At 39.6% G+C, this 27,999-nt stretch overlaps 1 protein-coding gene across 7 annotated transcripts in view; it reads left to right on the top strand.

The window, feature by feature from the left end:
• farp2 (FERM, RhoGEF and pleckstrin domain protein 2) overlaps nucleotides 1-27,980 on the top strand; it is a 69,773-nt gene extending 41,793 nt beyond the window's left edge. For 4 of the 7 annotated variants that reach the window (XM_036570412.1, XM_036570414.1, XM_036570411.1 and 1 more), the window contains 14 exons: nucleotides 10,962-11,143; nucleotides 14,491-14,580; nucleotides 14,797-14,930; nucleotides 15,602-15,683; nucleotides 15,999-16,236; nucleotides 16,847-16,977; nucleotides 17,269-17,337; nucleotides 17,420-17,509; nucleotides 19,474-19,556; nucleotides 20,717-20,835; nucleotides 21,030-21,193; nucleotides 24,588-24,695; nucleotides 25,129-25,280; nucleotides 25,567-25,657. In XM_036570412.1, the coding sequence (XP_036426305.1) occupies nucleotides 10,962-11,143; nucleotides 14,491-14,580; nucleotides 14,797-14,930; nucleotides 15,602-15,683; nucleotides 15,999-16,236; nucleotides 16,847-16,977; nucleotides 17,269-17,337; nucleotides 17,420-17,509; nucleotides 19,474-19,556; nucleotides 20,717-20,835; nucleotides 21,030-21,193; nucleotides 24,588-24,695; nucleotides 25,129-25,280; nucleotides 25,567-25,657 (1,733 nt within the window). Of the gene's footprint in view, nucleotides 1-10,961; nucleotides 11,144-14,490; nucleotides 14,581-14,796; nucleotides 14,931-15,601; nucleotides 15,684-15,998; nucleotides 16,237-16,846; nucleotides 16,978-17,268; nucleotides 17,338-17,419; nucleotides 17,510-19,473; nucleotides 19,557-20,716; nucleotides 20,836-21,029; nucleotides 21,194-23,330; nucleotides 23,471-24,587; nucleotides 24,696-25,128; nucleotides 25,281-25,566 lie in introns of all 7 variants that reach the window. The other 3 variants (XM_036570418.1, XM_036570415.1, XM_036570410.1) reach the window with 3 other exon arrangements.
• The last annotated feature ends 19 nt before the right edge of the window (nucleotides 27,981-27,999 follow it).

Raw genomic sequence — 27,999 nt, 5'->3', positions numbered from 1 at the left:
TCGGAGGCCAGTTCAGCTATGCAGTTTAACGAGCTGGTGGAGCAGCTGGAGCAGCTTAGCTATCCACCCACAGCCACCGAGGGCTCAGCCAATGGCAGCTCCGACTCCGACTCGGACTGGGGCTCGGATGGAGGGCTGCCCCCAGAGCAGAACCTCTTCTTTAGCAACCCGCTCATCGGGGGCACAGGGGTGGAAAGCTTCCTCCTGGAGTGCCACAACCTTCGAGGATTAGGCCTTGGAGACCCCCCTAGCCTCCACCCAGCTTAAGATGTGGGGCCCTTATTCTGAATTTACCTTATTCATATAGCAGCCATTTTGCTTAATACATTTATATTAGTCAGTCAGCAGCTATGGGTAAGTGTCTTTACAGTCCCACTGGCTCATTTTTCAATGTTTTTATGAAATAAAACCCTCCGTTTGTCTACAGTATTCAGTGTAATGAAGCAAAATGACCACTGTGACAATAAGGTAAATTAGGCCTCCCACTTTACAGTGCTGTAATGTGCTAGAGCAGTGTTTCCTAACCCTGGCTCTGAATTATTTTAGTGTTTTCCCTGCTCTGCTGCACTACAACTCTTGTTAAGTAGCTGATTAGTTGTTGGGAGTGTGTCAGAGGAGGGAAAACACCAAAATATGCAGGGCAGGTGTGTATGAGGACCAGGATTGGAATCCACTGAACTAGAGTAAACCCTTGGCCCTGAGCCAAGTGGAGCAACTTGTCTTTAATGCTGAACGTGACAAGATATTTCTCTTTCCAACATGTAATCATCTATAACGTAGTGTGCACTTCCTTTTAGCACGTCGTCCTGCCACTTTTTCTCTATCTGGTGCACTTATCCACTAGTCTTTCTCTCTTTCTGGTGTGTCTCCGTTTTCTAAATGTCTGCTTTGTTGTACGACATCTTGTTCAAACATGCTTTCTGGGTCTACAATCATTCTTGTATGATTTGCAGCTGACAGTAATCTTTCTTTTAAGGCAGTGTTCTACTTCATGTACAGGTTCAGTTCGCTTATTTGCTTCTTTCTGATCTGTAACATGCTATTTTCCTTTTCCTAAATCTGAATATATTTTGTTCTTGATGAATAGGCTGGACCTCAGTGCAGGTAGCACTGATTGGTGATGAGTTGGTGATGAGCTGTGGACTTTGAAGGAGAATATTAAACAAATGATTTTTATCTGATATTGGTGGTATTGTGCTCGGCACCGGAATGTATTGCTTCAGTCTTGTAAAATAGGAATCTCTATATTAGCTGATTGATATTTTAAGTGCCAATTTCGGTTTGCCTTGAGGCCATACCAGTTTATTGTAATGAACAGTCGTATAGTATCCCAATTATTGTCTAAACAGTTTAATGACTTAAGCTTTGGTTTACAGCAATGTAGCAAATTGTTTGGCAAGTCAGTCAAACATGCTGTCTGAAAAATAATTGCTAAAACATGTTTTGTTCCGTTGCCTTAAACATGCCAGTGCACAGATTTTAGCCAGAAGAAAAATGTTTTGTCTGATTCCACAAGTTTCATCTGATTATCAGATGTATGTGGACTTTCATGTTGGCGCTTGTACCAGAAATACAAAAGAAATATCTGATCTTCTACAGTGCTTGATGTTCACTTTGTATAGCTCGTTTATGCCATTCTGCTCAGGGCTCTCGTGAATTAGAAGGGAAACTTATGTCGATTATCGACAGCAGTAACTCTCCTCTATCGCTGAGAAAAAGCTCGAGCCACATTTTGGTTGAGGCTCAATCTCATTGTATTTTATTTTGTGTTAAACCATTCACTCCACAGCGCCCCCTGCTGTAAAGTAGTTTTCCCATTTTACCCTTTCTGCTCTTACTGTGCCTTAATGATGCCTTTCTGTGGTGTCAGTACTGTATCACTTTGTAGCTTGACTCTCTGTATTGCACAGTTATCCTTCCTAGACAAGCCTTTGCATCCTTTCACATCATTGCACATAGATTAGCATCTGTAGTGTTTTTTTGTTCGTACACCAGAGAATGTAATTGTGCTGTATCAAGTGCTGTAAGAAGCTGTGAATACCACTGCTTGGAATGTAAAATGAATGTAAATGATCAGTGAATGATACTTATCCGTAGAGTACAAGATCCATATATAGACCAACAGAAATGGAAGCCAAGATCCAGAGAATTTTATATAAATATAAATTATATGAATCCTATGGATGTTGGGTTCTGTTTAAGGGTGGGTGATGTGACAAAAATATATCACAATACTTGAAGACATTTCCATGCTTTTTGTAGCTGAGATTTGTTTTAAAAAGTATTGTCAACATCTAGGAGTATAGTGAATCCATACTGTGCAACACTAAATCCAGTTAAACAGATGCACCAGTATGTAAATTTCAGGCAGATGATGGGGTGTGTGTGTGTGTGTGTGTGTGTGTGTATATATATATATATATATATATATATATATATATATATATATATATATATATATATATATACACATATGTATGTATGTATGTATGTATATATATATATATATATATATATATATATATATATATATATATATATATATAAAATTATTAACATTATGGAGATGAACTTTTTATAGGCTTATGAATGCAGTAAAATGAATAAAATGCATTTTGCCGTAGTATGCCAGCATCGCTTAAACATTGTGCTCTTACAAGAAATACCCCATCAAATCCAGTGCTATTCCAGGATATACTCAAAGAAAAAGGATTGTGACATGGTTTATCACAATACCGCTACAAATCTCATCATATTGCCCACCCTGAAATCTGTTAATAGATTGTTGCTGTCAGGATAAAACCTTGCATCCAAAAATGAAACTTTACATGAGAAGGAAAAAAAACCTTCTTAGCTTATAATGTAAATATTTTATTAAAATTATTTTTGGACCATTTCTATTGGTCTGTTCACCATGAAATGTTAACAAATGTGAAAAATAAAATGAAAGGACAACCAGTTTTGTTCCGACAGCGACTATATGGATATGGATATGGACACGTAGATAGACGGATATGTAGAATAGGTGCATAGCTTAATATACTACAGCTTTTAATGCAGAACTTGTTTTGTTCTCCTTACCAGATTAGGAGAGAAAAATGAAGTTTTACAAAGTGGCCTTCCTGATTGAAGGCTCGGTGGGACCGCTGATTTTAGGTACTTTTCATAATAATGTGCTGATCCTGTACAACGGATTGTACTTCTCCAGCTTTGCCTTTGAGGTTTCATAAGCACTTCCTTCACATGTCTTTAAACCTTCCTTTCCTCACTGTGCTCTTGCTTTCTCTTCTTCATTTGTTTGTCTCTTTCATAAGCCTGTGTGATGCATTAAAGTTGACATTATTGTACTAGACATTACACAGTGCCTTAACAGGGAACATCAGCTGCATGCAGTTGTGTATTTGAGTGACGTCCAGGCCACTGAAATGCCTTTGGTTTCTGTTTTGGTTTCTGGGCTGCGGTGCGTTCCATGAGTACATCGAGTTCTAGACCACAAGATGGGGCACGGTTAGTGCAGTTTTTCCTCTTGGGTGATGTCATTTCCTTTTCCTTTCTTTTCCGAAATCCCGTTTTTAATTTCCTGCCTCACTGTGCCCAGGGGCCGATTCCAGCCAGGCTCTCTGGAAAGCAGTTTGCTTCTTCTCAGTTCCACTTTGAACTAAATTTCAGTTGACAGTTTTGCGGTATTACGTTCCTGTGGCGATCCTTTTTGGCACTTTTCGGCAGTGGTTTTGTATATTAACCACTTAGTTAAAAGCAAAATGCTCTGGATTCCACAGAGATGAGTTTAAAAGGACAATAAAATTTTGTTTCAAACTCCTGTGCTCCGTCTGTTTACAAACGAAGAAAGCCATGGTGAAAGAGAATAAGCTGGAGTGAAGACAAGCATGTGACGGTGGAATTCTGCTTGTTCGGTTTGGTCTGTATATAAGCCAAGGGAGAGTTCATTCTCATTGTCATTTTGAGAGCAGACGAGCTGCCTTTCAGCTTCCATTGCATTAATTTGATCTGTATCATATTCCTAAAGCCTCTCTACTCTCACAAGCGAGGGCGAGCAGCAGCCAATGTAACCAGGCTAAGGAGCAGAATGGCCATCCAACTAACGATGCCCTCTAGGAGGGCAGAAAAATCCTTCCTTGGACACTTGGACCTCCACTTCATTTTACGTCAACGTGGCATTAGTTCAGTTTAAGTCATGTTGAAATACTGTTTTTGGAAGTAATCTGGAAGAGGCACATTTTTACACTGTGTTTTGGAAATGTCCACAAGGTCCAGCCAGTTTTTTGTTGTTGTATGATTGACCTTAAATCCTTAATGCATTTACCCTGAAAAGGCTTGGATCTATAACAATACAGTCTGAATTCATATTATGATGTGCTCTGGCTGGCCTTTGTAATAATGAACATCTGTCTGGGTTTTAATGCTGCTTAGAAGCTGTAGCTGCAGCACAAGATTTGCCCTAGATGGTCAAAGGTTTGTTTATGAAGCCTGGGTGTCTGCTCTTCCCATGGACACATTACTCACTTAGCGCTTTGCAGTAACTCCTCAGCCAGGCAACTTTCCCCTCACTCTTGTTTGGATGGTAAGATCAAAGCAAGGTGATCACAAAGACCTGCTCTTCGGACTTAGTTCTGTAGAAGCTCAATGGTGGAGTTTGAATTTTATGGCTGAATACAGTTTTGATTACTTTACAGCCGATTTCTTTTTACCCCTGAGTGTATTGCCCTGTGTAAGGATAGGCAGACAGATAAAAATGCTATTTCCACTGTTTTTTTTAATCAGCCAGATTTGAAATATGAATATCTGGCATTTTAACTGGGATTTTCAGTTATGAATTTTAAATATATGAAACATCAGCTGACTATTTAAATCATATGAAACCAAATAAAGTGATGCAGTAAAAGTGAGGACACTGGTTGTTTAGCACAATGAGACATGCATAATTATTCTCTGACATATTGGCACAGGTGTAGCAGTAGCATTCAAATACAGTGCGAGTGCCTGACAATATTTACATCATTACAACACAAATTGGCCAAAATGAAAGTAAGAAATTGATGAATTGCTTATCTGGTGTGAAAATCATCCGATTGTACTCATAATAATTAGTCAACACTAGCAATTATTTTAAAAAAGCACTTATTTAAAAAAAAAGATTGTAAGCGTTTATCATATTATAATTTAGCTAAGTTCTTGAACAGTGTTGGTTTTGAAAAACCTTCTTGGGAAAATGACACAATGGCCTTTCACACAATCTGGCCAAGCCCCGACCCCTGTGACTACCTCGGCGGTGCTCTTTGGCCACAGATGGACTCTTGCCAGAGTGTAATAATGCCTCTGTTTGCCCTACCCTGTCTCTCCATTTAATTCAGACAGGCTGTATAAGTAGATTAGCCTCAAACTGGAGCTCTACTGTGCAGAAAGGTCTACAGAGCTTTTTGGGAACTTTCTGTGAAAAGATCAGCTTTAAATCTCGAATCGTCCTTGCTTTGCATCTTACCTTCACATACTTCCACTCCTCTCCCTTAAACTGATTGATTATTAATGTGTTTTTTTTTGTTGTTGTTGTTTTGGAAAGAGACCACTTAATTTCACTTAATAGCTCTTAATTTCAGAATGAATGCAAAAGTCCTTCATCAATGAATATTAATGTGAAAAGTGTACTTATGCGTGTATGTTAATTCTTCTTTTAAAATAAAACATTTTCTTTTAAGTAACTGACATTTAAGACTTAATATTCTTTTGACCCTTCACAATGTTACCTTTTAAGTGAAGCAAAGAATAGTAAAAACAGCTATAAGAGGCTTGAAATGCCAGTACTACATCTGCATAACCAGCTAATACCTTAATACCTTTATTATGAGTGACTTGATTCACACAGTTATGTGCGATGAAGTGGAGCACTCTTTCAAGAGATTTTAGATTTGGAATTTTAGTTAGCTTTTAATTGCTGGAACACTTCTTCTTTATTAGATTGTAGCCCTACATTTTTTTTACAAGGGTCAGTGGCTTTTAGTGGTATTTATTTTTTATTTATTTTAGTTCAATTTTATCCTATTTTACCCTATTTTTCCTCCATTTTAGCTATAGCCAGTTCCCACCTTTTCCCTATGTGTCTCCCATCACATGATGCTACCAAGCTGGCAGGGTGTAGTCTAGCATGTGCTTTCTCCAAGTATCGTGAAACTACTGCATCTTTTGGACTGCCACTAACATGATGTCATTGAACAGCGTCGTGTGCTTGGAGGTGAACGCTAACTGCCAGTTCTGTCATAACAGACCTCTGCCTTGGCTAGCATCATGCTGAGTGATGAGGGAAGAGGAAGGGCCACCCAGAGACAGCAGTGTTAATTTTGGCTGGTTTCCTTTTCATTGGATTAAAGCTTATTGCCATGGAAAAAAATGCCACAGTAAACGATCGCTGTAAGTCATATTAAAAGGCTGAAGGATTACTGAACATTATTCCCCAGTCAATACTGCTGATACTTCTGAGTTCCTACCCTGTTCAGTGTAAAAACACACTATCTGACCTGTACCAGAATGGAACTATTTTATATGGTGAGAAAAGGCATCATGGCATCATGACCATCCAACTTTTTGGACCATCCAACTTTGAACCTTGGTTTGGATTTGATGTGTATTAATATTTACCTTGGTTAAGGTTGGCAGCTAGGGATGTGTGACTAACCTCATAAAACTGCCCTCAATATATCCATCTGGTTTGTTTAACAACGGTTTCTGTTTTAAAACAGTTTGTATGCTTTTTTTTTGCTCTCTTTATTATTCTTAACTGCCATTGGCTCTTTAAAGTGGAATTCATCCGATTTTTTTATTTCAGAATTCAATAGATGCTAAGTAGTTTAGTTGTTTGATGTGAAATGGTGTATTCTAGAGAAACTTACTGACTCAGATTTCTTTGCAGTGGCGGTGCAGGAACCATGGATCACAATGACCACAGTAAATATAAACATTTTATTTGCTTTCCAACAACCAGTAAATCTGCACATGAGTTTTTGTATGTAATGTTAATAATGGTAAAACCGTGGTAAACCACAAAAAAGGTTTGAGTTCTGCTTTATAGGTTTAAAAGTAGGCTGTAGCCAAAACCTTATTTCAAAACTATCATAAAAAAAACATTGTCTTTGTTGTTAAATCAATTCATAGAATTTCATGTCATGCTTTCAGTGATGGAGCTCTTAGACCCATTCAGTGATTCAGACATCTGGTTCCCTTTAACATTTGTGAATGATTCTGCAAGCTTCTCTAGAATGGCACATTTCACATCAAACCACTCTGAATGACTTTGTTTACATTTATGTAATTATGCAGAAACTTTCTCCACTTTAATACTACATTTTATGTAAACTTTAACAGGACCGGACCCACAGTTGATAAAAGGACACAGAATGGTCCAAGTAAAAGTGAAACTGCAATGAAGAAAGCAGATTGAAACCAGGCAAAAATAAAGTAAAAGCATGGCGTATTTCAGGATGATTTAAGGGTGTGTTCCTCCATGGTTAAATTTGGAATATGAGGTCTGAGAAACTGGTGCAAGAACCACTCTTAATGGAAACTACTGTTAAAACCACATCCCACGCTTTTCTATACATTTGGCCTGAAACAGTCAGCTGTCACTGTGTGGCTGAGTTGTTTTAGTACATTTGGCTCCAAAGTACCAACTTACTATTCAGCACACGATCAAGGCCTTTGGTCTTTGCTACTTCTTTGTAAAAGAAGCGTTTGCTCTTGCTTTGTTTGTGTCCTTTCGTTTATGTGGAAATGGAACTTCGGAAGCTTTGTTTCGGCCATTTATGAACAAATGTGCGCTACTGGTACATTCCGGGAATTTACCAGCTCTTCAGCTTTCGGACACTCTGTTGAATGAGACTACAGTAAATGGGCCATTTCCTCTGTTTCATGGAGCGGGAGACACAGGCCTGAGTTACAGTTGGCAAGAGAGAGAGAGAGAGGGATGCACCTCCGATGCTGGATTCCACAGCCTTGTTCCTGTGCACAGTTCTGCTTCTGTGTTTGTGCAGGCTGTCAGCCAAGTGGCTCTAATGCAGCCTATCCCCCTTCCCCCTTCTCCTGTGTCATACCCCAGTGGGACACTGCAGTTAAACTGTAAACCACTGCCGCTCGCCCAGCCTGACCGCATTCCGATAAGCCTCTTCTCCAGGAATTCCTTCCGGGTCACAGAGCCACCTTTTCCTTTCCTCCCATTCTGTGCTTTTCTTTCCAGCTGTCCTGTTCTTCCTTTTCCATAAACTGTCTCTTTGTGAAGACTAAATTAGATCTTCCTAGTCCCTGCTGTCTTGTGCTCTATATCTAATAAGTCTTAACAGATCCTGAGCGTGATATTTTTTTTTATTTTTCCCCGGTCTGAAGAGTTTGTTTTTAAACAGAGAAGATGTGGAGAGTCTCCGCTGTTCTGGCTGTGGGAACTATCGTTTTATCCTGTCCACTGTGAGCCGGGCGCAAAGGAGCGTGAAAAGTGCTGAGTGGCGAAAGCACTCCCTTAGCTGCTCTCTGTCCGAATGTTTAGCAGTTCAAACGTTTGAAGCCCTTCAGCTGTACACATTAACTCCTTAAATTCTAAGGGTCTGGATGTGGGTCTACACTTCAATTGCTCACTCGTGTAACTTAGTAAGTCACTGAATAATAAGTCTTAAGATCAACTGAATAACAGCCATAGAGTTTGTTTTAAGATATATGATGTAAAAATGATGATTAAGAACACAGGTACAGTTTATACCTGTTTTGGCTTTTACTTTACCTAGTATTAGGGATGCACCAGTACCACTTTTTCCAACCTAACTACTTGATAGATGGCTACAAATCCTGATGTTTATATTGTTCGACTTTTTGAATATTTCATTTTGTTAATAGCAGCGTTCTGTGTTAAATATAAAACCGGGAATCCCACAAATCTTTAGAAAATCTAACCTAAAAAAAAACAAAAAATACAGAAAAATTTAAGGTAAAAAAATATCGTAATGTCTTATTAGAGCTATTACTGGAAATCAGAGCTCTGTTTACTCTTCTATCATAGGACATTATCCACAACCTGAGGTAAAGTTTTCAGAAGGTACCAGAGCTTTTTAAGTGTCTGCAGTGAGGAACAACTTTCTAGTAGAAAATGAAAATGTTGTATATGCAGCATATCATAGTATTTCTAATGTGTTTGAACTAGCTGCCTTTCATCGAAACACTGGCATGTGAAATGTGAGCACACAGAAGTTCTGTTTTGTTATTTAAGACATTTGTCATGAGTGACCAATACCATGTACAAAATACACTTTCCCCATGTTTTTCTCTTGCACTATATGGCGCTTCCTCTGGGTTTAAACTGTGTTGGCAGAAACAGCATGTAAGATACAGAGAAAAATTAACAGCTACCGTGTGCCACAACATGAAATTATAGTGTATTCAGAACATAGTCACACCTCCCCTCGAAATACTGGTGTCACAGATTTTACAGTGAGCATTTTTACTACTGCTTAAATAATAATTATAATAAATGTTTAAACTTATTTATATATACACTTATTTATATAATAAAATTATATAAATAAGTTTAAAATAATCCCACACTGTCAACATGTTGCATGCTTTAGTTATGTCCCTTCTACTGATGTGCATGCACGTGTCACTTTGCAGCACTGTATGCATCAGAAATTGCCTCATGGTGTCTGTATTCTTTATTGCAAATATCAATTCTGTATTTGCAGGCTAATATCTGGGCTGATACCGATGCAGTATCAGTGCAACTCTACCTAGTAGTTTTGAACTGGGTAGAAAGTTTGTTTTTGCTGCCTTTTCGCACAAGTGACATCACATATTCTCCCTCTCTGTAAGCTGCTCCTGCAATCCGGCCCAGACCAGGAGCGAGTTTTACCTGTTCTCTCATTTAGGACTTTCACACTGTGAATGCACAGACTGCTTTGTTCACTACAAGGCTTTTCCAACCGGTTAGACCAAAAAAAAGAAGCTTTGTGGAGAGCTTACTGTGATTCCTGTACTTTTTAAGGTCACCATGCATCAGAAATCATAGCGTGTTTCTCTTCTGTATTGTGACATATTTGTGAGTGTGTTGGGAAGGGTCTCCGAGCTTGCTGAGCATTTTTTCTCAGTGAAATTAGAGGGAGGTAAAACATGATATTATTAGTTAATAACACCGCCCCCTTGTATAAACAGTATTTCTTTAAAAAAAAAAAAAAAATTCATTGTGGTTTTTTTGGTAAAGGCAATGGAACCCTGTGATGGAGAACATGTTATAAATGGTTGTATATGGGTTTTAAAAATGGTTCTGTATAGCAGCAAAAAGGGTTTCACAATTGTCAAAAAAATTTTGGTACTTTTTTTTCTTCTATATAGAACCCTTTTTACTACGAGTACATATATGAAATGTGTGCTGAAAGTGAGCAGGGGCATGAGCTAACAAGATTGTTTTCAGGTTGACTTTAAAGGAAAAAATCCCTCTTACCCAAAATATAGTCAGTCAGCCAATACTGGATGATTGGTGTCTAAAGTTTGCTTCTTTAGTTTTTGCACTGGAGCTACAGGCCTAATGTAACTAACAAGTGAGGGAAGGATTTGGCATTGAGCAAAGTACATGCTGAAAGTTTCATAAATCATCATGAGGTTATTAAATAGACTTAGTGGTTTTCTATCTATAATCTATCTATAAATCTATATAAAAAAAAAGAAGAAAAATGAGTATCCCATAGCCGTCTTGAATTCTAAATGTTGTCCATATTGGTGGTATATAATTTTTTAATTAACTCGTTAGTCACCCTGGCTTCATAGTTCCAGTGCAAAACTAACAAAGCAAACATGTCTTGGCAATCAACTGCATTGAGGTAAGGGCAAAACTGTGTAAATGTCTTTAATCTCTCCCTCCCCTGCTTTGTATTCGTGCCAAAGCCCCTGTGCATTAACTCATCTCTCTTCTCTCGCAGGTCCTGCGATAGACAGCCCCCAGCTGTCTACCTTTGGCTCCAAGAGTGCCCTGTGTCTCTCACCCTCCTTCCAGATGTCCACCCTAAGCCTGCCTGGCCAGGCGCCCTCACCCCTGCAGAGCCCCAGCCTGAATGAGGTGGGCACTGCCAGGCTAGAGGTGGAGGAGGAGGTCAGGAGGAAGGTACACTGCCCACATGCCACCTTGCCAGGCCCCACATAAGAGCCCAGGGAAAACTAGCCTGAGCATGGGCTAATGCACTTAACCAATCAGCACACAGGGCACTGTGTTTGACCAAACAAACATCAGGGTTTAGGAGCGCTGAAGTTTTTCTTCCCTATGTAGTGGGTCTCAGGGATTGGTTGTACTAATGCTTTCTATATATACTGTCCAAGTTTGGGGACACCTACCTTTCCAAAAAGTTTTTTAATACAAATGAACTTGTTTTTGATGTCTGCCTGCAACAGTGTAACATATTAAAGACTAATCAGGTTTATTTTGAGGAAAGCAATATCACATATGTGAATATTGTGACCCAATAAGTATAATGAAAAGCCCATACATTTAATGGCCTTTGCTGTTATGTCAACACTAGGAGTGTAACATTACAACATGTTGTATTGTACACACAGGTATCGAACAGTACACTCAGAAAACTGAAGCAAACGAAGTATTCAGTGTGCTGAATACTGTATATAGTATAGAGTATACTGATTATATTGCATGAAGTATAAAATAAACATGTAATCCCAGGTAAGGGTAGGTATTCAGGTATAGGGCTCCTGTTAGAGTCTTTGACACTGTATTTAGAACCTTGCTTCTAAATAAGTTGGGAAACTGTGCAAGGTGTAAATAAAAAAACAGAATGCAATGATTTGCAAATGAAGATAGTACAAAGACAACATATTAAGTGTTGAACTGAGAAATGTTACTGTTTGTTAAACAAATACATGCCCATTTTGAATGTGATGACAGCAGTACGTTTCAAGGAAGTTGGGACAGGAGCATGTTTACCATTGTGTTGTTTCACCCTTTCTTTTAACAACACTCTGTCATTGTTTGGGAACTGAGGAGACCAATTGCTGTAGTTTTCATAGTGAATTGTTTTTCAATTCTTGCTTAATATAGAATTTCAGCTGCTTGATAGTCTGTGGTCTCTTTTGTGGTCTCTGTTTTTCTTTTTGTAATGCACCAAATGTTTTCAGTGGGTGACAGGCAGGACAGTTTAGCAGCCAGTCTCTTTTACTGCAGAGGCATGCTTTTGTAACACATGCAGAATGTTTTGGCATTGTCTTGCTGAAAATAAACAGGGTCTTCCCTGAATAAGATGTCATCTGAATGGCAGCATATGCACCCCCTGTACCATCACAAATGCTGGCTTTTGAACTGTGCGCTCATAACAAGCCGAGTGGTCCCTCTCCTCTTTAGCCCAGAGGCTGCGGCATCCATGATTTCCAAAAAGAATTTCAGATTTTGATTTTGATTTGAAATGTCGGACCACAGGACACCTCAGTCTGTCTCAACTGATCTCGGCCCAGAAAAAGTGGCAGCATTTTTGGATCCTGTTTATATGTGGTTTCTTCTTTGCATGGTAGAGTTTTATCTTGCCTTTGTGGATGCAGCAATGAACTGTGTTCACAGACAGTGGTTTTTCTGAAGTGTTCCTGAGTCGTGATTTGCTACAGAATACGGTTTTTAGTGCTGTGTCGCTTGATGGACTGAAAGATCACTGTTTTTTTATCCTTATTCCTTGCATACAGAGTTTTCTTTGGATTCTCTAAATCTTTTAATGATATTATGTACATGATGAAATCCACAAGCTCTTGCACGCTATCGAATTATTGCACTGTTTGCAGCACAGTCTTTCACTGAGTGGTGAACCACCCTCTCCATCTTTATTTCTGAAAGACTCAGCCTTTCTGGGACGCTCTTTTTATACCCAGTCATGTTACTAACCTGTTGCAGATTAACCTAATTAGTTGTGAGATGTTCCACCAAGTGCTTTTTTTTTTAGCTGTACCAGTCTTTTGTTGCTCCTGTCCCAACTTTTTTGAAACGTTACTGGCATCAAATGGGCATAAGTTTTTCAAAAAACAATAAAATTTCTCAGTTTCAACAAGTGACATGTTGTCTTTGTACTATTTTCAATTAAATACAGGGTTTAAATGATTTGAACATCTTGACATTCTGTTTTTATTTACATTTTGCCCAGCATCCCAACCTTTTTTGAAAAAAGGGTTGTATATTGTGTTATCTGTGTTTGTGACGTACTAGTACCTTAGGAAAAATTCTAACAGGTACATCACCGACTACATTTGTCTTACAGCAAAATAATGGCTTTACAGACTTTATCTTGAGCTTTTTTACTGCCGATTGTCAGTGTGTTGTTACATTCCGTCTGCTGAAACCTTCTCTTCAGACTAAGGAAGAAACCTAAAGTTTGCGGGTATTTTTCTCACTTGATTAAAAAAAGTAACAGTGAAAACTAATCATACTCAGAGAAAAAGAAGGTGTCCCCAAATGTTTGATGGTCAGTGTATATTTTGGGTTCAGTGCTCTTCTGGCTTTTATTTTTGGATTAATTTGATATATTTGAATGGATATGGCCTTGGCTCCTAACCTTGGTGTGCACTGCTGACTTTAACGCTCTACCTCCAACCTCAGTATATGATTTCTGTGTACTGTGTTGAGTGATTTTGAAATAGGAATGCTACTTGAGTAATCAGTTGTAGTTGTGAGTAATTTCAGTTGTGTGTGCAAGAATGTTTGTTTATTTTTGTTAGTAAGCTTGTTAACACATCTGTGTGTCCAGTTAAGGACAACACATTTCGTGTTACTCTTTAGACGACAGTGTGGAATGTTGAAGGGTGTAATGATTTCAATACAGTATCAGAAAATAAGCAGTGTATTGAAATTTAGTGGGTATGCATAGTCTAACACTGCCCTGCCTCTTCCTGCCTATTTTACTCTCATAGGATGCATCCACATCCTAGCTTTGATCATTGTTAGAGATTTCCACGAAAGATGGGAAGTGAGAGACCCTCAGCAGAGACCAAGGGGCAGTGAGGGTGTGCATGTATTGCCACTACGCCCGTTGGTCTCTGCTGATGGTCTCTCACTTCCATCTTTAATAATAATAATAATAATAATAATAATAGTAAAAAATAATAACTATTTTGGGCAGGCACGTCAGGCATTGAAAAAGTTGTTTGAGATCTTTTATTTATCTGAGCTAAAACAGTCTGTGTCAAACATTTTTAAAACATATATTTACTTCAGGTTCAAAAATCAGACTGAAATTGAAAATATGTGAATCTTTACACCTGTAATCTTATTTAACACAGGCAGTGTGTTCAGATTTTCTAATTGCACAATTTGTGTCAGAAATTTGCTGCATTCTTGTGGCCTGACACAAAATGTGTTAGATTAGTGATGACCTCAAAAATGTCTTGTGATTTAAACCATGATTTCTGAGTCATTTTTGTGGCAGCGGTTGTACTGAGAGCTGTGTGTATGTGTGTTTATCTCAGAGGTATCCCACCGATAAGGCCTACTTCATTGCCAAAGAGATTCTGATGACTGAGAGAACCTACCTGAAAGACCTGGAGGTCATAACAGTGGTGAGTACACAGCTCTAGTAATCTACGTAAAGGGACAGTTCAGCAAAAAAATTCAAATTTACACAAGCAAAAGAGTGATCATGTGTTTCATGTGTATCAGCACTGTTTGTAGCCTCGTCTTTGCATGAGAGACAGTGATGTCTTTGTCTGAGATAGGTGTGTTTCATGTCATGCTGACGTGCTATTGTGTGTTTCTGTGTATCTGTTTCTCCTCAGTGGTTCCGGAGTGCAGTTATTAAAGAGAACGCCATGCCCGAGGGCCTGATGACCCTGCTCTTCTCCAACATTGACCCTATCTATGAGTTTCACAGAGGCTTCCTCAAAGAGATTGACCAGAGGCTGGCTTTCTGGTACACTTGTCCATCTCTTGTATTTCAACGCAACTATAATAGCACTACTTTACACAGATATTAGAGGTGTAAATCTCTAAACTCACAGTAGTCCAGTTAAATTCTTATTCTTTAGGAGATTAATCAGTGCCTAATAAAATCTGAAATTTCACCACAGTTACATTTGATTTTACTATTTTGGTGCCAATTTTTTTTTAAATAAAGCTTGATGTGATATGTAAATATTGTTGTAGTTTCAAAGCCTACTGTTTACTTCCCAGTCCATGCAGTCCCTATAGAGCTGCAAAAACAGCCTGTTTTGATTTCACTGTTTTTATGTCATGAAAAAACATTTAAATATTGCCTATTCAGTCTACAGCAGTTTAGCCCTGCCCATTAATGCTGAAGTTATAAGGAGTATTTCTTCCCAGACACAGTAACAAAAACAGCCTGTTTAATTCTAAGGTATAAAGAAAGGCTGGAAAAGGGTCATGTAAAAATAAACTATGATTGTTTTTGGTACGTAAAACCACAGATGTCAAGCAACGAATTACACAATAATGAAATATAGACCATTTTTATAAATCTTGATAGATTGATGCATTTTTTACGTTCACCTGCAACGTTATTGATTAAAATAGGAAATAAGAGTATGATTACCTCAGTCTCTAATCGCTTTCTTTTTTCACCAGGGAGGGGCGCTCTAATGCTCATGTGAAGGGAGATTACCAGAGAATTGGAGACGTTATGCTAAGGAACATGTGTGCCCTAAAGGTATGGAAATAAATGTGCATTTATATGCATATGCAATGCCATATTCTTGATAGATTTGAAATGAGCCAGTTCTTAATATAAATAAATATTCAGCTGTGTGGATTCTTTTAAACAGTAATTAAAGTTAAGATAAAGCCAGGCTCCAGTAGTTACAAGTGCTACCAAAACAGTTTTATATATTTTTAGGGTAGCTGGCAAAAGACTGTGTTATAATATCCACATGGTCCACATTATGCTGTAAAAATTCTTAGAAGTGGTTTCTAAGTGAACTACATGAGTGTAGTGTCTCATAAGCGTTGCTCTTTTTCTCTTCAGGAGTTCACCAGCTACCTGCAGAAGCATGATGAGGTGCTGACGGAGCTGGAGAAGGCCACAAAATGCGTGAAGAAGCTGGAGACGGTGTATAAGGAGTTTGAGCTGCAGAAGGTTTGCTACCTGCCCCTCAACACTTTCCTGCTCAAACCCATCCAGAGACTCATGCACTACAAGCTGATCCTGGAACGCCTGTGTAAACATTACGCTCCCGACCACAGAGACCACCATGACTGCAAAGGTGACACTAACACTATAGGCCATGTGTTAATCCTTAAATAATGTACGACTGGCACTGACAAAAGCATGCGACAATTTTATGTTCATTGTTTCCCACTCATTAGAACAAGTGGAGAAATTCTATTGTAAGTGTGGGTTCTAAATGTTCAGTCAATACCAAATCTACTTGTATTTGTAAGTAGAAGTGGAGGTTTTATAATAGTTTATTATACTTCGAAATTAATAATTGAGTGGCCTAAAAAAAGTCTGAATATTGCACTTAACTGCTCAAATGTTGCTCTTGACATTCGTAAAATTTGTAAAACGGTTTGGCACTATGTCCTATGAGAACTGTTTCCTGTGTTGGTATTCCCAGGGGTTTAGTGTGAAATGGTTAAATTTGACCAAAAAAAAGGTTAGAATCCCTCCACTGTGATTCTTGACTCGTGCTGTACGGTACAAGCGCGGGATGTCATCTTCAGGAATTTGCACATAACAGTAGTTTTCAGGACTTGTCAGAAAGTTGCTTAAAATTTATGAAACGAATGGCAACCACACTTGTGTCTAATGTTTGTGTGTATGTGCTTTTGTTCGTGTGTGTGTGTGTGTGTGTGTGTTTTTCCCCCCTGTAGAGGCTCTGAAGGAGGTTGCGGAGATAACTGCTCAGCTGCAGAGCAGCCTCATACGGCTGGAGAACTTCCAGAAGCTGACCGAACTCCAGCGGGATCTGATTGGCATCGAGAACCTCACTGCTCCTGGCAGGGTGAGCTGAGACCTTTACTTCATATCTGAAATTGGCAGAGAAAGCGAGGCTACAGCTAACGATTTTTTTTGCAACTGAGTGACACATTACCTGTCATTTACTTAACTGGCTGAATTGTCATCTATAGTTCCTCTCCCACATTTTCCTGCATTTTTTTCTGAATTAATGTTGTCAGCTTTGTCTATTAATCATTGTAACCCTTGATTAAGTGCATGCCTACTTTGAAAGCTGAAAAGATCAGTCCTAAGTGCTAAGAAGCTTTTTGTTTTGTATTTCCTCTTTATGTACTAGGAGTTCATCAGGGAAGGGTGTCTCTACAAGCTCACCAAGAAAGGCCTGCAGCAGCGGATGTTCTTCCTGGTCAGTTGTACACCAGTAGCTCTTTCACAATGTTTATCTTATTTTTTTGTTCTTTATTTTTGACCATAACCTCCTGTCCCAGTTTTCAGATATGCTCCTGTACACAAGCAAAGGCGTCACGGCCACCAACCAGTTCAAAGTTCATGGCCAGCTTCCCCTCCATGGCATGATCGTGAGTATACAGCTTAGTTCCATCCCCAGAATAACATACTTTTCCTGCTCATTCCTTGGTCTTTATCTGCTCCGAGTGCAGCGGCCTGTAGCCCAGCTGTGGTTATTGAGGGGTCATTTTGTCATTTTGTGGCTTCTTGATGTTTTCCTGCTCTGGCCTGCTGTGAACTGCGAGAGTTGAGCTGGGTTTGGCTCGATACAAACTGCACTGTACGTCCCTCATCAGTGAGGCTCATCCGTCATGTCAGCTTGCTAGTCTGAAAAGCCTCCAAGATGAATGAGTCTGTCTAAACAGAGCACGCCATCCCAGCTCTGAGAGGATTTACTCCAACATGGAGGGAGAGCTCTGAGTGAAACATGGAGCTTTGCAGCTTCACTTCATTTTCGGCGTCTTCAGCCAGCATTTGTAGTTTCCTTTGCATTAAAACAAAGAGCATTTGGAGGCTGTACATGATGATTCATGACCATTCACATAAAACTGAATTGCATCGAACTGAACGTGGAGTCTGCTGGAGGAAATCTTTTTCTTTTTTGAGGCATATGAACTTACTAATTAAGAAATATGGTGCCATTGTTATGTGCAATGGAAAATTTACTCTACCAGAATTAGACCTATCTAGTCTCCCCTCAGTTACCTTTTCCAACATGGCCAGTTTGTCTTTTTTGAAGGGTCATTGTCAGGTTACTTGTCAATTATTGCTAATATCATCACATCATCTTATCACCCAGCCCTAGCACCTTGAACCTTTGAGCAGGGAATCAACACAGGTTTATGGTCCAAAGATTACATGCGTCTTATACAGTGTGTATGAGAGCCAGTAGATGTAGATTTTGTATAGAGCTTTAGAAAGTGATGTCAGGAGTTTTGGTCTGGGGAGCATAGAGGCAGGCTTCAGAAACACTAAATGGACCTTTTTGAAGTGTTCTTTTCGAGGGTCATTAGGTTTTTCGTAGGGTTTGAGGAGGTTTTGGAGTACAGGGAGTATGGGGAGGTTGTAAAGCAGGAATGTCCAGCTCTGTTTACGGACGGCTTTTGACCAGCATTGTTTAGTCATTTACCTGCTCAAACCTACCTGATTCTACTCACCACTCATGTTTTTCCACCGTTCAGTGCAGTGTGGCATTTTCTATTCTTTTCCATTGTCAAGCGAACCTTACCTATGCTGAATTTACTTACCCTTCTCATTGGGGTACCAAGTGTGCCAAGCTAGAACGTGTGGGTGGAGTTGTAAATAGTGCAGACCACTGATTAGTTAAACATGATGTGCAACAATTTTTTGGCAATTATCACTCAAATCAGATGACTAAAAATACATTAGCTGGCCATAGTCACTGTCTGTGAGGCTAACATAAAACCAAATGTGGCATAAAAGGTGAATCAGAACTTGAAGCAACTTCTCCATTGTTGCTATGGATAGTACATACTGCACCGTGCTGCACTGCCTGGTGGAAATCACCAAACTGTGCTGGAATCCGGCTATCCAGGGTCAGAATCGGCCACCCAGCGTGTGTTGGTATGACTGTGGGGAGGTTTTGGGGCACTGGGCTTAGCTCAGCATTGCGTGATGGTTTGGTGTGGCAGTAGCATGGCCCTGAGCCTCTCTGTCTCCTAACCTGCATGTCTCTGTTCCACTCCTGCCTGCAGCTCATTGTGCTGGATGCTCCGGTGAGTATGGGGAAAATTCAAACTCCCACAATCCTTCACTCCCACAGACTGCACCGCCATCTCCAGTGCCTCCCCAGCACCCACCCAAGCACTTTCCCTGTTTCTCCCCATCACTCTCTCGCTCTTAGCGCTTTAATGCTTCAGTAGAAGCAAGGAATAGACAGGAGGCTGCTCAATAGGCTGATAACTCGTGGAAGGATGTGACATATAGGTTAAGTTCTGTGAAGTGTATGCAGTCCTTTAGAGATGGTTGTCAGTGTGTCAATCTGGAATGATGTGTCTGTGTGTTTGTGTTCCAGGTGGAGGAGAGCGAGAATGAGTGGTCAGTTCCCCACTGTTTCACCATCTACTCTGCCCAGAGGACCATTGTGGTGGCTGCCAGGTGAGCTCACAGTCCACTGCAGCCTTCCATAATGTTCTTCTGCACTCAGATTGCAATAGGTCCACTTTATGCTCCATGCACAAAGGCATTCTTTCATAGTTAAGGTTGGACACGCTTTACAGAACATTGGCAAAAATCCCACTCAACCTACAGAGAAATTGTATTACAGAACTTTGGTTTTTGTCTTAATCAATTTACTGTCATTAATTTCAAATGATATTTGTTTTGTATGCATGTGAATGATTACATTGTTAGGATAGATCGGTGTAGCTTTTTTTTGTCATTTTTTCGGGATGTACATCTGGTTGATAGACTAAACAGGAGGTTCACTGACTTCAGCTGTTTTAACTTTGCTTGCTAGCAAGCTAAGTTAACATTGTAGACTAAACCACTAGCTACTGTGGCAGAGGTTACTCTAAGGCAGTGGTCACCAGCCTTGATCCTGCAGAGTTGCATTCCAATCACAAGCTGCTACACCTCATTTTTTGATAAGTTCCTATGGTAAAACATCAAATATTTGCTTTTGTACCATTTTTAATTTAATTCAAGTCAAACATAACTTACTAATCACTTCTTTCTGGTTTTATTAGCATATCACATACTGTCACATTTTTGGAATTTGGCTTGTATTAATGCCAGAAATCACTGGCATATTATAGCTGTTTTGGTCATTATTGCACCTCTGTGCAAAGCAAGAAGTTGAGTTTAACTGATTTTTTTTTTTTTTAATGAGCTCTGGTTTTTATGTGTTCTGGTTGACCAGCAAGCTGGTGTCTCCTTCTGTGTTTTTTCCCCTCAAGCTCTGCAGAAATGGTTATACTTATATATACTTATACTAATATATTATTTTTCTAGCCTATAATCCCCTACCACAAAAGTGGAAGAACCATGCCCTTCCTGGCACTGCTACTGGCTATATGTTGCCTCAGATTACATTAAAAAGTTAAGCTTCTCAATGATGGCAACAGAGAGACACGCACAGGTGTAAATATTTAGATCTCAATGAAAAAAATGCCACATTAAGTTTGTGTGCTGCACTTTCTTATTAAGTTAAATGAGATTTTTTGCCAAGCTTGACTAAAGTTCACAACAGGAGTTAGGAAAGATTGTATTTGTGAGTATGGATAGGTCAATTTTGTGTTCATCTTTGCTTTCTTCAGCTCTAAGGTGGAGATGAATAAGTGGATCGAGGACCTGAACATGGCGATAGACATGTCGAAGAAGTCTCAGGAGAAGTCAGATCTATTTCTGGATCCCAGCCTGTGTGACCGCTCCAACAGTAAGGACATCTAAGCGTCTGTTGGATCCCTGTCCTGTGTTAACGTGCTGATAGTGTTGATCACTTTTTTTGAATCCCTTAGCTTCATCACCACCTAGCCTGAGTTAGATATAAACCCCTCCCTTCCCAATCACTCTCCCTTCCCTCCTCTCCTCTCCTTTCCTCCTCTCTCTTCTCCCTGCATGCTCTGGCAGGGTCGTCTGATGAGGTGTCTTTGGAGCAGGAGTCAGAGGATGATGTAAACTCGTCCCGTTGCTCTCTGGACAAACAGAGCCACCACCGGGCCAACACCACCATGCATGTGTGCTGGCACCGTAACACCAGCGTCTCCATGTCTGACCACAGCCTAGCAGTGGAGGTAGCATTCATAAACACATATACATACATACAAACCTTCCGGTCTACACTGGCAGTCACAAAGAACTGCTCAAACGTTGTTTGTAATGATCATTGATGCACACCAGTAAGTGAATGCAAACATAAGAAACAGGGAGTTAAAAGTAATTGAGCAGTAGAGTCAGTTTTATCCAGTCAGGAGCTAGTGTGGCTACAGTTTTTCATTCCAGCCAGTCAGGAGCATACCTAATTGCACTTGGTTAATTAGTTTTAGTCTTAGTCTAAACATTGATAGGTTGTATCACAATTGCTCATCCTTTCTGTGACCTGCAACCTCACTGAGCCTTTGCAGATAAGATTGGGCTACCCAGCTATTTTGCACAGAAGGTATCCCAATATGTGAGAACAATGTACAAAGTACCTAGAAACTACACTACATTTAGCCACATACATCAAAAATAATGCAGAGAGTGTTCTCTTTTATTAAGAGTTTTCTCCTTTACGTGGAAAAAAAGGGGATTCCTATCAAACACATCAAAAACAGTTACTGGAAGAAATTCAATGTTGTGAATATTAGGGTTGGCCTGAACAGCATTTTACGTTTTGAATACTCAAACTCAGTATTTCTGTACAAATATCTGAAAACTCCTTATCAAAACTACCCTTAAAATTGTATTAATAATATTTGCATTTCAATTCAGTTCAATTTACCATAATATTAAGGATTCTGGTTATTGCACAATATTCAAAATATTGTCCAGTAGGTGGCAACGAATACCTGCCATCATGCAAAAACTAGCATGTTGTAACATGCTGTAAGGCATGCAGTCAATGAAGCAGGTGCCTCAATGGTATGCCAGCCTCTTAACGCAACTTGAGCACTGAGCATTGGAAATTGATGCAGCTTATTAAGTTCTGATGCAAGGTGACTTGGACGGCTGGCTTGAACTGATAATGCATTCAACTAAACCAGCTACATTTTTTTTTTTAACATATTCTATATATTAACAGTACCAGTTCTACCTGAAGGCTTTTGCTTATATGTATAGTAGTTTAGGTATCCAAATAGTAAATATGGGAATGAGCATCAATGTTACAAATGATTACTCAAAATTATTCATGCCAGGCTTAGTGATTATATTGTTACATACTACAGTTTAACTTAGAATGCTTGAAGCACATTGGTGAACCCTGGATGCCATATGGATAAAGATTTGCGTGCGTTATTTTTGACCAAAAAATCTTTGTTGGATTACATGAATGCCTTGTTTTTTCAACATTTTCACAGAAGCGAATTTGGAGCATTGGTCAGGGTGCTCACAATAGAGACTGCTCATTTTTACTAGTCGCCTAGTCGTTCAAAAAAGTGGTCTTATTAATCGACTAGTCTGTGCAACCTTTAGCTCACAGCACACATTAAAACATTTAGTGATGTGTTAGAGGCTCATTTGCAAATTTGCAGCCGTCTATAGTATTAATATTGGAACAACAATAACAAGTGATAAATTGCGCAACTGTAGTAAAGATCGGTATATAACATGGGTACATCAGAGAGATTGTTTTTGACTGCTGAACTACAGATGTTCATCTGTGAATGTTGTACAGACACACACAGACAACTCAGGCAGGTCAATTCCCCTCAGACTGGTCCCAGCAGAGACTTGTGAACGAGGGGCTGATACTCACCTGTGCCCACAAGTTCGGCTTCCATCACTTTCATCCTTTTCCACCCTTATTATCCTGTTTTCCTTCCTCTTTTTTCCTCTCCTTTCCAGTAGCTGGCTGATCTCATCTTTTTGTATTTATTATATCTGTTAACCTAAGCTTCTCCAATTCAGACTTTCTCCATCTTTCCACAGCAGTTTCTCATTAACATCTCTTTTGAAGTCAAAGGAATGAATAAACTCCGTCTCCTTTTCCACTAACATTTTTATTTCTGCAGAGTTGGAGGACTGACTGCTTATGCATTTTCAAGCTGTCTGTTCTCTCCTTTAAATGGAATGCTAACACAAACACACTTCTTTTTTCTGCACCATGCCTGCTGCATTCCCTGTGTCTCCTCTTCTTCTGCATGTAACTCACTGTGCCTTTCTTTCCTTCCTTCCACCCTTCTTTGCCTGTCTTTCTGTCTGCCTGTCATGCTGCCTGCCTGTCCTCAGTATTCAGTTCTCCAGCTGTATCTCCTGAGCTGCCCCCTCGTTATCTGCTCGGTCAGGGACAAAGACCCAACACCATCACCCATGTGTGCTGGTACCGCAACCAGAACCTTTCTCTCACTGATTACCTGCGCATGAACCAGGTACTCGCACCTATAAAACTCCAGACCCTGTTACTTTTAAGCGAAGACTGTGTGTCTCCCTCCAGTTTGGGGTTTTGGAATGTACAAACAAAACTGACTGTAGGCCTACAAATGACTGTAGCACAGCAGAATTTTATCAGAATTTTATCTTTTAGTGTAGCACTAAAAAGTTCTGTCCAAACACAACTGTATAGGTCCCATAAAATTCAGGTGTGATAAAATTTGGTCCAAACCCTATTGTAGCCCAGTAAGTTCTGTCTAAACTCTACTGTAGCCCAATAAGTTCTGCCTAAACTCTACTGTAGTCCAAGAAAATTCTCTCTAAACTCGACTGTAGCCTAATAAATTTCTGTCTAAACTCAAGTGTAGCCCAAAAAAAAATTACTCTGTAGACCTGTCTGTAGCCCAGTAAAACTGTCCAAACCCGACTGTAGCCTGTTAAAATTTGCCAGATAGAATTTGACCACCATCAGTGTGAATAAAACACAGCATTCCTAATGATATGGCCTGTCAACCTTGTAGAGTAGACCTCATGTTCCTTGTGTTCCTTTCTACCAACAACATGAGTGACTCCTCCATGCCAGATTTGTCAAATTTGAAGGTAATGACGAAGTGAGTAAGACGAGGTAAATGTAGGCCTAAAAACCATGCGAGAAACTGTCTAAACCTGATCAAACCAAAAAAAAAAAACAGTCCTGTCCAGTTTGGATTTCTCCTTCAAGCTTTACCTCCTGGTCTATCAGACATAAGATTCCTCTGTAGGTTGATGAAGTGCTTTTCTCTGACCTGTGAGGAACCCATCAGATTTTTACCTTTTCACTCAATACCAGAAATAGAACCAGTTTGGCAGTAACACCAGGCTGTGGGAGAGAGCATGGGGGAGGCTGTTGCCAATCCAAGCAAGACATTCTGCAGTGAACTGATCATATTTTCTTACTCAGTCAACTCCTAAAAATTTTGTTTTGGATGTCTCAGAAGACACATTTTTGTGCAAGATGTTGAAGGCCCGTTGTTTAAACTTTCCTTTTTTAATTGTTGAACACAGTTCTGAATCAGCAGGGTGGTCCAGTTTGTGTAGTGACGAGTCTCTGTGTTGATGTCTCCTCCATGTCTACAGAACCAGCTGTCTGGCTACCTCCTAAGGAAGTTCAAGAACAGCAATGGCTGGCAGAAGCTGTGGGTGGTCTTCACCAACTTCTGTCTGTTCTTCTATAAAACACATCAGGTGCTGTCACACACTTCAGCCAACCTCTCGTACATCCCTTTGAAGTCTTGGGTGCAAATGCAAATAGTAGCATAGCAAATGTACTTATTGTACAATTTGTTGTTGCAGTACTAAGGAGTGCTACAGATAAGCTAGATTTTGTAATTCCTGAATGAGGCAAGCCAGTTGACTTAAACTAAAAAATGAGGCCTCATAAAAGTGATATGCATGTGCATTCAGACAGATCAACTTGGCATACTAAGATCTTGAGATTGTCTTAAGATTATTACTTTTATTATTATGGCTTGGCTGTATCTTCTTAATGTGCAGCGTTAATAATGATGATAATAATAAGAGAACTGAGAACAGTTTCAGCGACAGCTGTAATAACATCCATTTTGAGATTCTCCTGCCAGGGTTTTTGGAGTTCATGAATTTTCTATTTTTGATTCAGGATGACTTCCCTCTGGCCAGCCTCCCACTGCTGGGTTACACAGTCAGTACTCCTGGGGAAGCAGACAGCATTCATAAAGAGTATGTCTTCAAGCTGCAGTTCAAGTCCCATGTTTACTTCTTCAGGGCAGAAAGCGAGTATACCTTCGAAAGGTAAAGCTCTTTCATTGGTTTGTTGTCCTCACTGGAATTTATGTAACATTTTCTTTACATGAATGAAACTTTCTGTTACAGTATTAAAGTTTTCTATTGATCAGTTCATCATGAAATGTTCACAAGGTCTAAAGAGAAGCTGCTGTTTTAAAATGAGGTAGAAAAATTAAAAAGTTTTTCCTTATGGCAGCAAAGATATGTAAATCATGTTCAGATCTAAATCATGTAAATATTTGAAAGCAAAGTAGCACATAATGACTGTTGTGGTTTGTGTTTGTGTGTGCAGATGGATGGAAGTGATAAAAAGTGCAGCCAGTGCTGCAGGGCGGGTCAGTCTACTCATCCCCAAAGGCCCAGGAGAGATGAACGGGAACTGAACAAGGAGGAGCTAAGGCTGACTTTCCTCCTGGAGCTGGGGGCTGGGCCCTGCAGACTGCCAGGATTATACGGCATTATTTTATTTAATCTTCTGTTTCACAGCTTCCACTACCATCATCTTGGTTCTGTATTACTGACTCCTGAGATCTTTGCATATCTCTGGAATAGGAGGTGCCCATTGTAACATCTGACCTGAAGAAGACTATCTAAGAACTCTAAGGAGCCTTCTTTTATTTTTTCTTTGCCTGAGGCTTTAACTCCTTTTTCAACATTTAGTTGAAGTTACACCACGTTCTGCGTAGTTTTCTAGAACTGTAATAAAACCACATGTGGGTATTATTTTTGTATTTAGGCTTATGTGCTCCTCCTACCATTTCTGTGGTCGCATTTCAGAAAAACTGCCAGACCTTCATCTCAAAACATGGAGCTTTCTCCAGCTTCGACACTACCAGACAGTGTTGTCTCACATTTTCATTGAATGAGAGCTCCTTGAATGGACTGTGTTGTCGAAGCACATGCTTGTTTTGAATAAAATCAATGTCAAACTGGCTTTTTTTATTGGGAGAACAGTTACAGGACATTGCTGGAAAGAATAACGGACTGGAGAGGGGCTGAATTAAGTCTTGGATGGTAGAGTAAGTGGAAAGGCTGATGCGGGCGCAGCTGCATGTGCGTGTCTGGAAGATGCAAAACCGCAGTAATGTGGGCCAGAGGATACTTTGGCGGGAGCTCTGGACGTTGGTGCTTGTAAGATGAAACGACTTGGGAATATGCCCATTACCCTCTTTTTTAACCTTTAAGAAAATCTAATGAAGCATAAGAGTGGTGGTGTCCATTGAAGGGTGATAGCAGAGGTGGGTGACAGAATAACAGGTTTTCAAGTGTTTGTTGTAGCCACAGAAGTGAGTGCTGGAAGAAAGTGCTCTGAAGTCTATATAGTGTATATGCAGTGGGCTTTGCTTTCTCTAAAGACCACAGTAAGATGACGTTGGCAATTCAGTGAAATTATCATGTAACTGTTACTCTCTACATTTTCAAAAATACCTACTTGATTAACAGCTACATATTACACTGCTTTGATTTGTAAATCTGAAACATACTGAGATTTTTTTTAATTATCAAAGGCTGACCGGAGAATATCTAACAAAATTGTGTTTGAGGATTACTGATAATGCTTTAATGCACAACGCTCATCTCTTAATATTTGTCTTACCACAGTTAGAAAGGGAGAAAAGAGAACTTCATTCAACCACAAGAGGGAGTCTGTTTCTATGGTACGCACACGGTCTATTAATGAATGCAGGTTCTGCCACTTATTGCCTTTAGTCAGGAAGAGTATACTTAACTCTGGATTCTTACAAAACACATTTCTAGGTCAGTTGACCACTTTGACTTCTCCTGTACCCTGATTCTGAAGATGGGTCATGTGGGGCTTTTACTTCTCTCATTTATGCTAGAATTACTTCAGTATTTGTGAGATAAAACCAAAAAGGTTGTTATTATCAGAAAACGTCAACTGGTTCACTTTATTCCCTTTGATAGGTCAAAGCAAGATGTATATTTACAGATTATGCTACAGCCTGTGTTACTAAATCATGTTATTGCAAGGCCAGTTACTTTATTTGAATATTTGGTGTTTCTCATACGGTGAAGCAAAAGCTCAGAGCTTTTGAGGTTTTGATTATAGCCATGCTATGTTTACTTACTATGGGCTGGGCTGAACTGTAACTTAACTATATTATTTGGGAGATTTGATGTATAACATTAAATGGATCATAGTCTGTGCTAGGCTGGTTCATTGATTCAATGAATATGCTGTACTGGGTCCAACCAAAGACCTAAAAAAGTCTCACATAAGACTGAAAACCTTGGCTGGGGTATTTCGGCCAGGTATTAATCAATACTATATGTATGCTCTTCAATAAGTAAGCAGATACTATACACATCTCAATATGAGCCCTGAACTGCCACTGGTTTTAATTGACCAGTACTGGGATGCTCACTGTCTGGGCATGTGGTCTCTTCACTCATTTTAAACATTTCTTACAAAGACTGGAATTTATGTCTGATGCTTTTCTATTTCTTTGCCTGTCCCTCTGAGACTTAAACAGGGGAGCTTTTCCGAAGCTCTAAGTCACTTCTGTCATTCAGAGGAAATCTGAATGACAAGGGTACACTACGAAATCCACTCCTCTTACTGTATTCCACCTGTTTTATTTATTGTGTAGCATGTTGCTGGAGCTATGCTCCTGTACACCATTCATGTAGTTAATTCCATGTCATTACTTTGAAATGGTAACAAATAAAATGGAACTGGTATTAGTGGTGTTCTCAGCTTGAA

Source organism: Colossoma macropomum, unplaced genomic scaffold, assembly GCF_904425465.1.
Source record: "Colossoma macropomum unplaced genomic scaffold, Colossoma_macropomum, whole genome shotgun sequence".
Lineage (NCBI taxonomy): Eukaryota > Metazoa > Chordata > Actinopteri > Characiformes > Serrasalmidae > Colossoma > Colossoma macropomum.
Note: the sequence above shows the minus strand (reverse complement) of the source record. Positions and strands in the feature narration are given on the sequence as shown.